The sequence below is a fragment of the Nicotiana sylvestris genome, chromosome 4 (genome assembly GCF_000393655.2).
Source record: "Nicotiana sylvestris chromosome 4, ASM39365v2, whole genome shotgun sequence".
Lineage (NCBI taxonomy): Eukaryota > Viridiplantae > Streptophyta > Magnoliopsida > Solanales > Solanaceae > Nicotiana > Nicotiana sylvestris.
This window is the reverse complement of record NC_091060.1, coordinates 74,988,065-75,003,949: the sequence shown is the minus strand read 5'-3', so window position 1 is coordinate 75,003,949 and position 15,885 is coordinate 74,988,065. Positions and strand designations below refer to the sequence as shown.

At 34.9% G+C, this 15,885-nt stretch overlaps 1 protein-coding gene and 1 long non-coding RNA gene across 4 annotated transcripts; both read left to right on the top strand.

Annotated features, from left to right (window-relative positions):
* Positions 1-392: 392 nt before the first annotated feature.
* Positions 393-9,479, top strand: LOC104220733 (G-type lectin S-receptor-like serine/threonine-protein kinase At4g27290). Of its 3 annotated transcripts, XM_070172026.1 has the most exons (8): positions 393-506; positions 5,957-7,147; positions 7,319-7,498; positions 7,602-7,780; positions 8,001-8,211; positions 8,305-8,542; positions 8,626-8,776; positions 8,856-9,479. In XM_070172026.1, the coding sequence occupies exons 1-8, from the start codon at positions 482-484 to the stop codon at positions 9,144-9,146; spliced, it is 2,466 nt and encodes an 821-aa protein (XP_070028127.1). In that variant the 5' UTR covers positions 393-481; the 3' UTR covers positions 9,147-9,479. The 3 variants fall into 3 exon arrangements, with proteins under 3 accessions (XP_070028127.1, XP_009769963.1, XP_009769962.1); XM_009771661.2 differs by lacking the exon at positions 393-506 and having other exon boundaries at positions 5,466-7,147; positions 7,623-7,780; XM_009771660.2 differs by lacking the exon at positions 393-506 and having other exon boundaries at positions 5,466-7,147.
* Positions 9,480-12,927: 3,448 nt separating this feature from the next.
* On the top strand, positions 12,928-14,246 carry LOC104220732 (uncharacterized). Its single transcript, XR_709575.2, has 3 exons — positions 12,928-13,530; positions 13,652-13,713; positions 13,990-14,246. It is a non-coding gene; the product is annotated as an uncharacterized lncRNA (long non-coding RNA).
* Positions 14,247-15,885: the final 1,639 nt, after the last annotated feature.

Here is a 15,885-nt window from a genome sequence, read left to right as displayed (position 1 = left end):
AAGCCACAATTATTAGATGCATAACCCCTTTTAAATGCAATGTTAAAATATTTTTTTGTTTACCCTAAGAGTCCCAATTAATAACCTAAGGCCTTGTCCGAACAATCGCAACGCTTCACATTCAAAAGAAGCACGTATGGAGGCTCTTCACAGGATTTCAACTTTTCCTCACTACTTACAAATTTAGATCCTTTTTAAAGCACAACCATAAAATTCTGATTCATCCATTATTTTTTTATAATTTCTTCCACTATTCTTTCATCTTCCGTAAAGATAATCTTTTAATGAGTGTCTTCAACATTGAATATATGAAAACTAATTATCATGTCTGCCAGATGATAACTCTTCAATAATGCAAGACTAACTTGGATATCCTATTGTGAAATTAAAACGTGAGCAATGAGTCAGTGGCATAAACTTTCAAGCAACCAAAGGAATTGACAAAAATTTGGTTACGTAATATCATCAATCTACCTTCCAAATGGTCGCCGTTTCGAATATAATAGGTAATCATTTTAATTTAATTATTTTTCTTTTCATATAGATATTTCAATATGAGACTTTATAGATTTTTCTTTCAAAAGTTTTTGTCGTTATACCATAGATAAAACATGAGTACTCTTAACCAATAATGCATCCTTTTTAGTAATATATGAAAAAATCCTTGATAGGGAACGCTTCCCGAATGAGGCCCTACGCGGCGCGAATCCAGATATAGTTTGACTCCAATGCAAGTATCGGAAACCGGGTGGGAAACCAAAAAAAAAACTTTTTTTATGTATTTTTTATTTTTTCTCACTTGTGTTACATATCCTTCTCTTTTAACTTTCAAACCTAGAATGATATGCTTTGTCCACAAAAAAAATTGGCATCGATGTAATAAATTTTTTCTTCTGCAGGAGGATAGATTATCCTCTAAAGTTTATTATTTTTCCTCTCATCTATTAGTTTTAAAACACAACACAAACACACACACTATTATACTCCTACAACTTTTATTTTAGCTTAATTTTCCTCTAAAGTAAAGTTTATTATTTAATTAATTTCATGTTAATCACCATTTATATTTTGATACATAAAATTATTACGCATATTGGAACTTAAAATATTTTAGTATTACTTTGAATTTAAGCACAATTCTTTAGTGTGTACTATGTAAAAAATTAACGTGCTACAAAAATTGCTTGCTCTTTAATCACTCAATGAGTCATTGCAATTCAAAGTAATTTTCACCAGTAAGCTTTCCTCTTTTATAGAAGGACCTATAATATTATAAAGTTGATACTTTCTTTTGTAAAAGACCTAAAAAAACTTTTATTTTTCCTCTAAAGTAAAGTTGGATATGGTAAGTTTATTATTTCCAACAAATACACATTATTATGCTTCTACTCATGAGTTGCCCGTCTTAATATATTTGTTATAACTTTAAACCTCATCATTTTTTCTTAATTAGTTGAAGAGGGAATCTTTCAATCAAAAGGTGCGACTTACATTGTACAATTACTTTCTTTTTGTTTAGTCTTAGATGATAGTATGGAGTAAGGAACACCGCACGTAAAATTCTAATCAGTTTTTAATTAATGTTGATATTTTATTTTGTATTTATTGTTGAGGTTTTGGTACGGAATTTGAACAAATTATTTTTTAGATCTTTATTCCTTATATGGTCACTCAATTTATGAGAACACCCTATCAAAGTCAGTTTTGTTTCTTTTAGAACAACAAAATCATTCAACAATTGCATTTTGGCTCAGCAAATAAATACTATATATTTTGACATGCCATGTATATTAAAATTTTATTTTTATTGATACAACTCATTTAATCCATAACCCAAATTTCTAATAAACTTATATAGTGACTTCTTTTTGTAAATCTATATGAGTAATTTATATTCAAGTTATCTATATAACTAATTCAGTAAATCAGACAATATACCTTTGGGGGTGGGGTGGGGGTGGGTGAGTTGAGTTTTAATATGGCACGACATGTCAAAATGTATAGTTTTTATTTTCTGAGCCAAAATGCAATAGTTGGTTTTGTAGTCCTAAAAAAAGTAAAGTAACTTTGATAGGATGTTCCCATAAGTTGGCTGACCATCCAAAGAATTTACTCATTAAATATTTTAATTTTGTAAAAATATTTTGGGTGAATTATGATTAGATGCATGGTCATTTTATTTTGATTAAATGATTAATTTATTTGAGAAGCATCTAGATGATTAGAGCACATCAATATGGGGGATAACTTTTCACAATTTTAATGGTATCATTAGATTTATCTTTATATTTGGGAGGATTGTAATGTTGGATTGGCGAGATAGCATATTTGTATTACCTATTTTACTTTGACTTCTCCTTCTAGATCGAAAATACTTTTTGAACTCTTGAAAATAAGTACTTGATTACACACTTTAGGTAAGTGAATATATTTTTTATTTTAAAATTGTAATAGTAGATCTAAACCCACAATTTTAGAAATCTAATATATAGACTCAACGCGAAGAATCTTAAAAGGTTAAGCTATATAGTTTAAATCATGAATTCGTCTTTACTTAATTATAAGCTGGCCAAACTGTCTTATAAGCAGATTTTGACTTATTTACACTTTGGTAAAAAACTAAAGTGCTTATAAGCCAAGTCTTTATAACCTTATATCAGCCAAAAGTAATAATAAACTATGCTATCCTTTTATTTCTTTTAAATTCTCAAATTACCTTTCAACAAATAAAACTTCCTCTCCGATCCATATTTATCATTCTTTTTTTTTCTTAATATACTTTTAAATGTATAATTTTCGTAAAAATATTAAGAGTATTTCAATTATTTTAATAAAAGGAACAACTTATAAGTAATTATCTTACTAAATACATCAATTGTGTATTACCCGTTTTAATATTTCTATCCAAGCAAGTAGCTACTTATTATAAGTGAATTTCAACACATAAAAAAATTTCAGGCATCTAAAGCTTATCTATGTACAATTATCAGCTAATCTAAATAGGCTCTAAGTAAGTGGTTCACGTGCAACGCACGTATCGAGAAACTAGTTATTATAAAAGTGAGAACCTCAAAAGTTAAAAGTTAAATTACTAAAATTTCCTTCAAAATAACATATTTAGGTATGGAATAATAATATTTAAATAACATTTAAATAAAAGAATAAAAATCTAATAAAGTGCCTCCTTTAAAAGTTGTGTTCTTTCAAAGGGTGATTACAAGTATTGTAGTAAAAATAGCACGGTGTAGCCAGTTTTCGGACTAGTCATTCAAAAATAGTCAGCGTTTACGAAGTCAATGAAAAATAGCCACTATTTTGCTGCAACAGAGACCGGTCCAGCATAATATACTGGAGTTCGGTGCACCTGTGTATGAACTCCAGCATATTATGCTGGACCGGTATACTTTGCTGACTCCAGTATAATATACTGGAGACTGGAGCACCGGTGCTCCAAACTCCAGTATATTATACTGGACAATTATACTTGCTGGAACTCCAGTATATTATGCTGGAGTTCTAGTGTACTTATGCTGGAACTCCATCATATTATGCTAGTGTATTTTTCAGGTTTTGAACAGTGTTTTCGCTCAGATTTATCTTTACATGAAAAGTGGCTAAATTTCGATTACTTTTAAAATTGGGCTATTTTTGAACGACCGGTTGTAAATCTGGCTATTTTTGAATTTCTCCCAATATTGTACCCCTTCTTTTGTAACTAACCTTTCATGAACTATCCCTTCGTACGCTTCTTGTAAAACTTAAAAGGAATGAAATCTAGAGTATATTTTTGGCCTCCCTACCTGACTCCAAATAATTAATTGGTGGCATTGGCATTGCAAATCTTCAATAATGCTTCTTGATAAAACATTTTGGTAGTCTTTGTTTAATTACTACCTTTCCAAGTGACCTCAATAACTAACGTTGAAGAGAAGTAATGGCTAATTTGGTATCCCTTTCAACATTTTCTTGCACTATTTTAAATTTTCATTATTTGTGGTCCATTCTAACCCAAGAATAATCTTCTTTTCCTTTTCTCATCACTTTAATTCATGCATCAGCCATCACAAGTTGATGCCCAAATATACATGATTTATAGTTGCTGTAAAGGCATTTTTCCTTGTGTAGCATAAGTCATCTAAGATTTCTTTAGAAAAAATACTTACTTGGAGTCTTTGATACAACAGAATCATATAATTACCATGGTAGTAGCGACTCTAATTTTTATCCATCTATTTATATAAGAATTTTTTTTATCGTTATACGGTACGGATTCGTTGAAATATAATTTTGGAGTACAAAGGAATTCTATAAATATTCTATAATATACTTCTTGGGTTATTAATTTGGCTTTAAAAAGAAAGGCAAAATTATTTAAATATTTTGATTCCAACAATCAACCTGATTTACAAAAGCAATTAATTATTTTCATAATCATGCTCATGCTGCCACATGACTTTTTTACGTATTCCCGTTGATTTTTTTTTTTACTACACTGTCAATTCATATAGTGAGTATGAATGAAACACTATTTATTTTCTTTTATTCAGCCTTGTCGTGACTTTCTTATTTTATCTTCGGCACATATATTATCTATATGTTGTTGCTTATTGATTTGTTGGATTATTTTGGCATTGTATGTGGTTAAAAAAGATACAAGTGTATTTCTTTTTTTGTGCATGTCTGTAATTAATTTTATTTATGAGCATTAGCTACTTTTTATGTGTTAAATGAAAGTAACTTACATTATTTGGTATCCGCGGAAGTATAATTTTGGTTTTTCCTTTGCATATGCTTATTTAGTTAGCGTCCATAATTACATCCACATAAGTTTCTTGTTTAATTAATTTATTTTCTTGGTCTATTTTGAAGATTAAAAAAATATATATGTATGATCTTTGTATGATTATTTTCATGCATTTGTTCACGTGAAAGAAAAAGATATCAAAATAATCATTAGTATTAAATATGTAAAGGAATGCAAATATACAAAAAAAAAAAATTTAAAAAAAGTATATGAACAAGTTACAAACTCTAGAACGACATGTCCAACTCTCATAATTTTTAAGGTAACGGTCGGATCAAGCACCTTGATTAATAGTATGTGTGTGTCGTTACTAATTATCAAATAATTCTTACTTTTGTAATTATAAAGCACAAGAAGATGTTTATAGGTGGAACAAAATATAGGAGCGGACCGAAGTTCTTTATTTATTGAATTAGCTAAATAGATTTAACAACCATCATTTTCATTACTTGTACATTTGTCATTATCTTTTTTTTTTCCTTGTCTCAAATACATTTTTAAAAGCTATAGTAATATTTATGCCTTTTTTGAAGAAAAAAAAATACATTCATTGAGTTGCGATACACGCTGTGCCGAGAAAGTAGTTACATTTCAAATTGGAGCTAAATATTAAGAAGCATTCCAACAACTAAGGATCCCACCCACTTTTAACTATTCTCTTTCATCATTCATTTAAGAGAGTTGACCTTTTATTGATACATAGAGAAGAATATTACATTTGACCTTTTCTTTGTATGACCTGGCCATTTTTCAAAGGTTGAAGAAATATCTCACCATATGAAATGGAATTACTGAAAAAAGAAAACAAGGAGAATGATTGTTGCATAATTTTTCCTTATAACAGCAACTTTTCTCTTTTAAAAAAACAACGTTGCAGCAAGGAAAATTCTTGGTGCCGGGTACTGAGACTTACATATTTTTTAAGTCAGAATCGTCCCCAGTCAAGTCTTGTTATTTTTTCAAGTCCGCACACTTTGACAACAACTTGGTCTCAGCGGAAAAATAATTGCATTTAGTCATCTAATAACCCCATGAGCTAAGGCAAAGATTAGATTTTAATTGAATTCTGAAAAGTAGAAGCACAAGAAGCAATGGAAGCCATAAATATTCATTTCTTCTTGTTTTTCATATTGATTCTTTATGGTGCTGCAGATACCATACCAGTAGATCAGCCTTTAACAGATGGAAACACCATTATTTCATCAGGTGGAAAGTTTGAGTTGGGATTTTTCTCCCCTGGCACATCCAGGAAAAGGTACATCGGAATATGGTTCAGCAAAGTTTCTATACAGACAGTGGTATGGGTTGCTAATGGAGACAGTCCACTCAATGACAGAAATGGTATGCTGAATTTTACTAGGCAAGGAATTCTTACTCTTCTTAATGGTTCTGGCCATGTCATTTGGTCCTCCAATGCTACCAGGTATGCGCAAAATTCAACAGCGCAGCTTCTTGATTCAGGTAATCTTGTTGTTCGAGATGCAACTGTGAATTACTTGTGGCAGAGTTTTGATTATCCCACTGACACATCTTTGCCTGGAATGGAGGTTGGAATCGATCTTAAGACTGGTTTTCGTCGTTCCCTCTGGTCATGGAAGAGCACAAATGACCCTTCCAGGGGTGAGTTTACTTGGACATTCGATCCTCATGGATTCCCACAGCCATTTATCATGAACGGTTCCATTGAACGCCACAGGTTTGGACCATGGAATGGTCTAGGATTTGCTAGTGCACCATCTCGGCTACCAAGTCCTGGTTATAAATATACATATGTATCCAATCCTGAGAAAATATCTATCATGTATGAGCTCACAGACAGCTCTATCTTTGCAAGGGTAGTAATGCAACTAGATGGGGTTCTACAGCTTTCATTATGGAATAATCAAACACAGAATTGGGATAATTACTTTGGTAGCGCACCAGCAGATGACTGTGACATTTACAGTCGGTGTCACGGATATAGTTTGTGCAATAATGGCAACTCTTCAATCTGCAGCTGTTTGGATCAGTTTGAACCCAAAAACCCAACAGAATGGGCAAGGGAAAATTGGTCAAGTGGCTGTGTTAGAAAGACAACATTGAATTGTCAAAAGAAAGTTAAATTCTTGAAGTATCCAGGCATCAAATTGCCAGACACTCGTTTTTCCTGGTACAATCAAGGAGTGAATCTTAGTACATGCGAGGAATTGTGCTTGAGAAACTGTTCGTGTGCCGCATATGCAAATCCAGACATAACAGGGACAAATGAAGGCTGCTTGCTTTGGTTTGATGAGCTGATCGACATCAGAGATCTTGGTGCTAGTGGGCAAGATATCTATATAAAGTTGGACTCTTCCCAGTCAGGTACAAGTCTCTGCTACTTTACTTGTGCATGTAAGGCTGTAAAGAAAGCTACATAAATATCATAAAATGTGCAAGCTGAGGCCTGAGGTTTTTCAACGTCATTTAAAATTAACAAAAAACAATAAATATTTCCTACTTATGAAACTCAGATGAATTTATTTGAATCCTCAGAGAACTCCAGCGTAGAGAAAGTAAAGAAATTGAGGATCAGCTTGCCGTTGGCAGCATCGATTCTTCTCTTGGCATTATGTTTGATCTTGTACATAAAGCAAAAGAAGAAGAAGAAGAAGAAGAAGAAGAAGAAGAAGAAGGATCAGGATCAGGATCAGGATCAGATACGCTTTGGCGAAGGTACAGACATTTTTCTACTTCGAAATTTGTGTTATGTGGCTTGAGTAAATGTGCTTTAATTTCTGGATTCATTTAGTCTCAGGAATTTTCTGTTTACGTCCAGTTAAGTCCTTATTTTCATCAGGAAAAGGAAGAAAGATCTCTGAAATGTTCTACACCAATGAAAGTAAAGATGAAGTTCCAGATGTACCATTGTTTGATTTTGCAACCATCTTGGATGCTACCGATAACTTTTCATTGAACAACAAACTTGGAGAGGGTGGTTTTGGTCCTGTTTATAAGGTAACAAAGTTAGGGGCAATTCTTTCTTTTTCCTTCAAAAAAATGCCCAACTACTGCAGGACATTATCTTATGATGGAACATTGACTATCTTAACTTCAAAACATAAGTTTTGGTTAGAAAATTTGTCTCCAATTCTCCTATTCCCTTAAACAACAATGTGATATTAAGTAACCAACATTCTGGAGAAGCTCTTTCATCTAATTGCATGATGATATCTAGGGTATGCTGAAAGAGGGACCAGAAATTGCAGTCAAGAGACTTTCAAGATACTCGACCCAAGGGACTGATGAGTTCATGAATGAAGTTATCTTCATTGCCAAACTCCAGCATCGGAATCTTGTTAAGCTTCTTGGTTGCTGTATTCAAGCAGAAGAAACAATGTTGATTTATGAATACATGCCTAACAGTAGTTTGGATTGGTTCCTTTTTGGTTGGTTCTCACTTTTTTTTATTCCTGTAGCACATTTAGCTTTCATGAATTATCTAGTAAAGAAGTAAAATCATAAGCTTTCGATTTCTGCAGATAGAGATCGGAGCTTACTACTTGATTGGCCTAAGTGCTTCCATATTATTAATGGAATTGTGCGAGGACTTCTCTATCTTCATCAAGACTCAAGATTGCGGATAATCCACAGAGATCTTAAACCTAGCAATGTGTTGTTAGATATTGATATGAACCCAAAGATATCTGACTTTGGAACGGCAAGAAGTTTCGGAGGAAATGAGACTGGAGCAAGGACAACCAGAGTGGTTGGAACATAGTAAAGATCTTTAGACCAATAATGAGCAAATTCCTCTTCACTAAAAAGCTACTCACTTTCTTTTGTTTAATATTGTCCTGCAGTGGCTACATGTCTCCAGAGTATGCAGCAGAAGGAAAATTTTCAGTGAAATCAGATGTATATAGCTTTGGAGTTCTGGTACTGGAGATTTTAAGCGGGAAGAGAAATAGAGGGTTCTTCCATCCAGACCATCACCATAATCTTTTGGGACATGTATAAACTCTTCCTGTCTATCTTAAAACTCATGTTGGTAAAACTTATAGCATCTAACCGCATGATATCAAATGTTCAGGTGTGGATCCTCTTCAGAGAAGGCAGGAGTTTGGAACTAATAAATGCACATCTAAGGGAGTCAAGCAACCTGTCTCAAGTGCAAAGATCATTCCATGTAGGTCTATTGTGCGTGCAGCACTGTCCAGAAGATAGGCCTACTATGGCATCAGTTCTGCTGATGTTGTCTAGTGACATTCCATTGCCCTTACCTAAAGAGCCAGGTTTTTTTACTAAAGCTTACAGTTCATCTAGCACACAAGGCGAAAGTTCTGTAAATGAAATAAGCATCACAATGTTGGATGCTAGATAGGAGATCACTGTTTGCTTCCAGAGGCGTTATTTACTCAAGAGCATCCGGTTGGTCAACTTAATAAAGAATTTTGTGTCCAATAGCAATGTGTCCTTTGTCCAGTATAGTGTTTCACGGGGGGAATCCATCGTCTGTAGGATTCTTTCATAAAAATTGCAAAAGGGATATGTTGCTGCCATTTTGAAAGGATTAAGAAGCACCCAAGTAAAAGTAATGTCTAAACCTCCTGCTCTGATTGGCACAAAGCACAAGAGAGATGGTCAAATGTGAACAAGTTCTTTTTTAGTCTATTCTGCACTCAAGGAAAAAATCTATATATTTCCTTTTCGCTCAGACCTGCCTGATTTTGAAATCTGTTAGTGCTGTAGTTAACTTTGCATCTGATTTCTTGATACTAAACATTCAAGTTAGTCCCCTACCTCTTCGGGAAGGTTATGTTATTCCATGAAATTTGAAAGGTTGTGTGACTTTTCATGAAAGGATTTATCTGCTGAAAGACAACCTTAATAAAGATAAGACTGGACATGAGTGGATGTCTTTGTTGGTCCATAAATAATATGACTTATCCATCTTTCAATGAGAAGAAGTTTACCAGATATTATTTTCAGAATTACAAAAGGAATTCCAAACTTTAGAAAAGAACTTGTGAATTGTTGATAACAACTTTTGAAGGGAAAAGATTATTAAACCAGACTGTGAAATGTGGCTGGAAAGTGAAAACTAGTGCTTCCAAGTTCTTTGTAACAACATGGATAAAGAAAAGTTTAGTTTCTTGGAGTCTAGGAAATTCGTTCTGGCTCCTTTTTTTCATTCGAAAAACAATTTATAGAATTAACGAAACCCAGCACAATCCCACACAGTGGAGTCTGGGGAGAGTAATGTGTACGCAGACCTTACCCCTACCTTACGAAGGAAGAGAGGTTGTTTCCAACTGGAAAATTTTACTAAGCATGTATATATAATTAAAATGCAAAAACAGAAACTGGTTAACTATAGTAAAAGTGACACCACTTGACACTAATAGCTATGTGGCACATTTGGTCAAGCGCTGCTTCCTCTTTTAGAGATGTCATGGGATCGAAACTAGGCAGCTTCACTTCATGTCATAAAATTTTTAATGCATCATATTCCAAGTTGTTTGGCTATTTTTTCTTCTTTATTTCTCCTTTCATTTTATCTCTCGGCATAAAATTGATTAAGAATGATTTGTGGAATCAAATGAATGATGAATTTTTTGTGTGATTTTCTGGTTCTTTATGAAAAGAATATTTAATATTATTCTTAATGAGGTTAGTTTGAATACATTTCTAATTAAAAATGAAAATTCATCGATAAGAGTTGTAGTAATATACATGAGTTGTGTTCTATTTATACGATTTGAATGATATTTTTTTTAATATGGTGTTGCTACAAGTGCATTGTTATTTGCTCACTATTTAAAATTGTGACAGCGCTTACGAAAAATCTTGCATACACCACTGCCCACCATTAGAGTCAACGGAGAGGTAGGAAACAGGGGTAATATGATCACATCGATTGGACGTAGGAGGGTTTACGATTTTACACAGTGATGAAGTTTGTGAAGATATGAAGGCTTTATTGAGGAGGTATAAAGAAGGGTGGATAATGGCAGTGCGGAGATTTCTCCATAATGTTCTTATCATGGAAGGAACAGCCAGTGGTGTAGGCTAATATATAGTAGCCTTAGATCACCAATGGGTTGTATTGTGTAACTACCAGATATGTTGTTTTGAGTACTAACCCCATTTTCTGTATTTCAAGACTTTTCATAGCTCAATTTAATGATTTATGACTTGCGTGCATGGTCAGTATTGATTTTCGGAAAGTTTATTTGTGAATTTTGAATAAAATGTGATTTTTGACTTTAAAAAAGACTAGAGTTGACCACGGTCAATATTTTTGGTAAACGACCTCGAATTGATATTTTGACATTCTGGTAGGTTCGTATGATGATTTTTGACTTGTACGCATGTTTGGTTGGGGTCCCGGGGTGATCTAAGGTCATTTCAGTGTGTTATGTGAAAAATTGAAAAAATGGGTTTTGAACTTGAAAATCTTGAGTTTTAATTATCGATTCTTGCCTTTTGATGTTATTTTGATCATTTGAGCTAGTGAGCAAGTTTGTATGATGTTATTACACTTGTTTAGATGTTTGAATTGGAGCCCGAGGGGCTCGGGTGAGTTTCGGATACGTTGCAGATAGTTTTGGCTTAGTTGAGAAATTGATGGTGTTTAGGGTCTGCAGGTCTTGCATTTGCGATGACCTGTTCGCAAATGCGAGCTTCGCTTTTGCGAAGTCAGACTAGCATTTTTTATGTGGGATTGGCACTGGGAACTTCACTTTTGCGAAGGTGGGGTTCACGTATTTGCGACTAATGTGTCGCATTTGCGACACTAGGATGTAGGAAGGCAGCTTCGCAAATGTGAAGCTTGGTTCGCTTTTTTGAGGCAGGGGACATTTGCAATTGTGAAGGTGTTGTCACATTTGCAACATCTGCTGGCTCAGAAATTGTTCGCTTTTGTAAAAATTGCAATTGCGATGTCTGTAGCTGAGTAAAAGTTGGGGATTTCGAAACTTAGCTCATTTTACACCATTTTTTAAACTTAGACTTCATAGAGGCGGTTTTTAGAAACCAATTTCTTCCAAACTTCATAGGTTAGTAACTTTAACTTATTTTCATTCAATTTTCATTACTTTTTCATGAATTTTATTATCAAATCTAAGGTGTCAAGAGTAGAAATTGAATTTTTTTAGATAGAATTTAGGGATTTTATAAAATTAATGTCAAATTTTGAAACAAATCACATATCCGGGCTCGCGGATGAATGAGTAATCGAGATTTGGCCTTAATTTCAGATTTCGATTAGGTGGGCCCGGGTTGACTTCTTATTGACTTTTTCAATTATGTTAAAGATTGCACCTTTATCGTACGAGGTTAGTTTCTAAATCTTGTTTTGACTTGTTTGAACAATAATTAACTAGATTCGAGTGGTTTGAAGGCTTCTTCCAAAGGAAAATCCGTGTTTGATTGTTGATTGAGTTCCGAAAAGAGTTAAGTGTCGTAGTTACATGTCTTCAATTGTTACTTGCTCCCACTTAATCATGCCTTTATTTATTGTCCGTATTTTCTTGTTATATGCTCTTATATGTTATTAGATAGATGTTTTTACCTGTCTCATTTTTTTGTTTACTTATTCGTCTTCACTTGCTTCCAACTCACTCTACTATGTTATATTGGATTATCTTAGAGGATTTATGCATTTTAGTTCCCTTTTTAAGTTACGTTGTGATGTTAGTCGTAGTTGGTTGTTATATGTGTGTGTGTGTGAATGGAGTTGTACGCCGTAACAGTGTTATTTATATGTGGATCGGGTGATACATCATAACAGTATTATTATATATGTGGATCGAGTTACACGCTGCAACGGTATTGGTATTGATATGTGGATCGAGATGCGTGCCGCAACGATAAGGATGAATTATGATCATTCTTGGTTGTTTTATCCCGCTACCGTATTGTTGTGTAAGACTGTGATTTGGATGATATTCTGGGGCCCTCTGTCATTTATTTTTCGGAAAAGGGTCAAATATATTCATGTACTATCGAAAATAATTTAAATATACCCTTCGTTTGAGTATCTGGTCAATTATATCCTTACCGTTATACTATTGCACTAATTTACCCCTAATTTAGATGGAGAGACACGTGACAACCTAAAAAATAAATAACACACCCCCAATTTTGAATATCTGATTCTCTTTACAAACACATCCTTAATTGGAACCATACCCGACCCATTTTCCTCTAAATTCTCTTTAATTTTTCTTTCTTTTTTTTTCTTTACATCCTTGTCTTTCTTCTACACTTCCAAATCAATGCTTTCAATCGATGTTAAACCCTGAGTACTTTCAGTCACAAATCAATTAATCTCCCAAACTAGTTCCTTCCACCAGTTCGAATCTCAGGAGCTATAGTGATAGAGCTCCAAAATTTCTTTTCTCAATTTTCAAATCAGTAGTCGCTTTCAATTTTATCAGTACAGTAACCAAATTGTAGCTCAAGCAGACAATTCCAATTTCAAACCCAAATGAGTTTCAAGTTCAAGTGTGATTCCCATATTGTCAATCACGGGTACAAATTTTGGGTGCAAACTCCCAACAGCAACGGCCCAATGGATTAAATAATCAAGCAATTAAAAATTTTCTATGCGCTACATATATGTTGCTTGCGTACATAAAACCCCCAACTTTAGCTCCTAATCACCCATGGACATGAAAGGCAAATTGGAGTTGAAATTGGCTTTAAAAACGCCACTGTTTCCATGAAGCCTACAAACTTTACCCCAAATGCACTAATAGTGTGTGAGTTATTCTTTTTTATCTTTTCCTTGTAAATGTTTGCCATTCGCTTCCCGATGTACCATTTTACTTCTTTCTTAATGTTCACTTTCCAAATCTTAATCAAGGAAGTGTTTGGATACAGGCGTGATTTCGACCTCTATCCTTCCGTCTAAATTAGGGGCAAATCAGTCAAATAGTATAACGGTAAGGATATAATTGACCACATACTCAAACAAAGGATATGTTTAAACTATTTTAAATAGTATAAGGGTATATTTGACTCTTTTTCGTTAATTTTTTATTTTGTTTATCATGTAGTTATTCATTTCCCTATTTCATTATTGCTTTCCTGCTTATTATTCATACAGGTTTTTAGTGAGTGACTTGTCATAGCCTCATCACTACCTCATCGAGGTTAGGCTCAGCACTTATTAAGTATATAGGGTCAGTTGTACTTATACTATACTTTTGCATTTTTAGTGCAGATTCCGATGTTGGTCTCAGCGGTGTTCGATGGTGATTGCTCGGACTCTTCTTCCAGAAGACTTGAGATAGTACTACATGGCGTTCGCAGATCCTTAAGTCCCCTTTCCTATCTTTATTACTATTTACTTTGTATCAGACATTTTTGTATTTCATTTCAGACCTTATCTGTAGTATTCTAGTTGCTCATGTACTTGTGATACCAGTTTTTGGGAATAGTCTTAGACATCGATAGTTTCAGATTTATGACACAATTCAGGATGTTTTAGTCTTAATTTCTTATTATCGTGTTTCTAAATTGTTAAACTTCTTAATTATTGTGCTAATATTGGCTTGCTAGCAAGCAGATGTTAGGCACCATCACGGTCCCATGATTGAGATTTTGGATCGTGATAAGTTGGTATTAGAGCTCTAGGTTGCGTAGGTCTCATGAATCATGAGCAAGCTTAGTAGAGTCTTGAGGATCGGTACACAAACGTCTGTACTTATCTTCTAGAGGCTATAAGGCTTTAGGAAACTTCACTTTCTTTCTTTCTCTATCGTGTGACTTTGTTCTATCATAAGTATGAATGTTTTCTTCTCTTATTCTCTCATATATAGTGAGGACGTGTATGTCATCCGCAATGGATCAGGAGTCGGATCCCAAATTGCAACCACTACCAGGGGTAGGGGTAGGGGGTCAGAGCTAGAGGTAGGGGTAGATCTCAGCCTAAAGCACATGCAGCGGCACCCATTGTGGAGCCTCGGACAGAGTAGGATGAGGAGATCCCAGCTCCGATAGAGTCAGTAAGACCAGCTTAGGTCCAAGAGGGTTTTATTGCTATCCCTGTACATCAGGACACCTTAGTCCGCATGGTTGGCCTCATGGAGAATATAGCTCAAGGCGGTGTGTTTTTTGTGGCACTAGCCATTTCTAAGGACAGGGAAGAGCTCAATCTCCCACTACTCATACTCCAGAGCAGATGACTCCTGATTATCAGACCCCAGCAGTGCTACCAATTAGGGTGGTTTGACCTATTGTTGCTACATAGCCCGGGATGAGACCTGCGATGTCGGCTAATGAGTTGAAGAGGTTGGATAGGTTCACCAAGTTGTATTCTCCTCACTTTAGCGGTGCACATTTAGAGGACCCCTAGGACTTCTTGGACCGCCATGAGATTTTGTTCAACATGGGGATAGTGGGGTCCAACAGAGTTGATTTCACTGTATTTCAAATGCATGGTTCTGCCAAAGGTGGTGGCAGGTGTATGAGTAGGGAAGGCCAACGGGAACACCTCCTCTCAAATGGGCTCAGTTCTCACAGTTGTTCTTAGAGAAGTTTATTCCTTTAGCTCAGAGAGAGGAGTTGCGCAGTCGGTTGGAGCGTCTACAGTAGGGTAGCATGGCCGTCACTCAATATAATACAAGATTTGTGGATTTGTCTCACCATGCAGCTATCTTAATCCCAAATGAAAGGGAGAAGGTGCGGAGGTTCATCGAGGGTCTTAAATATAGCATCAGACTTTAGATATTCAAAGAGACCGAGTCTAAGATTTCTTTCAATCAGGTAGTGGAGATAACCATGAGGATTGAGAGCATTAGAGGCCATGCAAAAAAGACGACCTCTAACAAGAGGCCCCGTCATTTTGGAGGATTCAGTGGTGTCTCGTCTAGAGTCAGAGGTTCCTTTGGTAGAGGCCATCCTATTAGGTCGGTTCAGTTAGCCCAGCAGGTCACACATGGTACTTCTGGCAGTCGTAGTACTTATGGACCTTATTCCGAGCAGCTAGCATTTATTTCACCTTTAGCTCTCATTAGTGCACCGCCGATTCAGAGCTATTACAATAATTGATCGAGTCGTCAGGGTCGGTCTCAGATTTAGCAACCACATCAGCTGAGAGGATGTTTTGAGTG

Coding starts and splice junctions, on each gene's coding strand:
- LOC104220733 (XM_009771660.2), top strand. CDS start 5,896: ATGGAAGCCATAAATATTCATTTCTTCTTGTTTTTCATATTGATTCTT. Junction 8,543..8,625: donor ACCAGAGTGGTTGGAACATA/GTAAAGATCTTT, acceptor ATTGTCCTGCAG/TGGCTACATGTCTCCAGAGT. Junction 8,777..8,855: donor ACCATAATCTTTTGGGACAT/GTATAAACTCTT, acceptor TCAAATGTTCAG/GTGTGGATCCTCTTCAGAGA.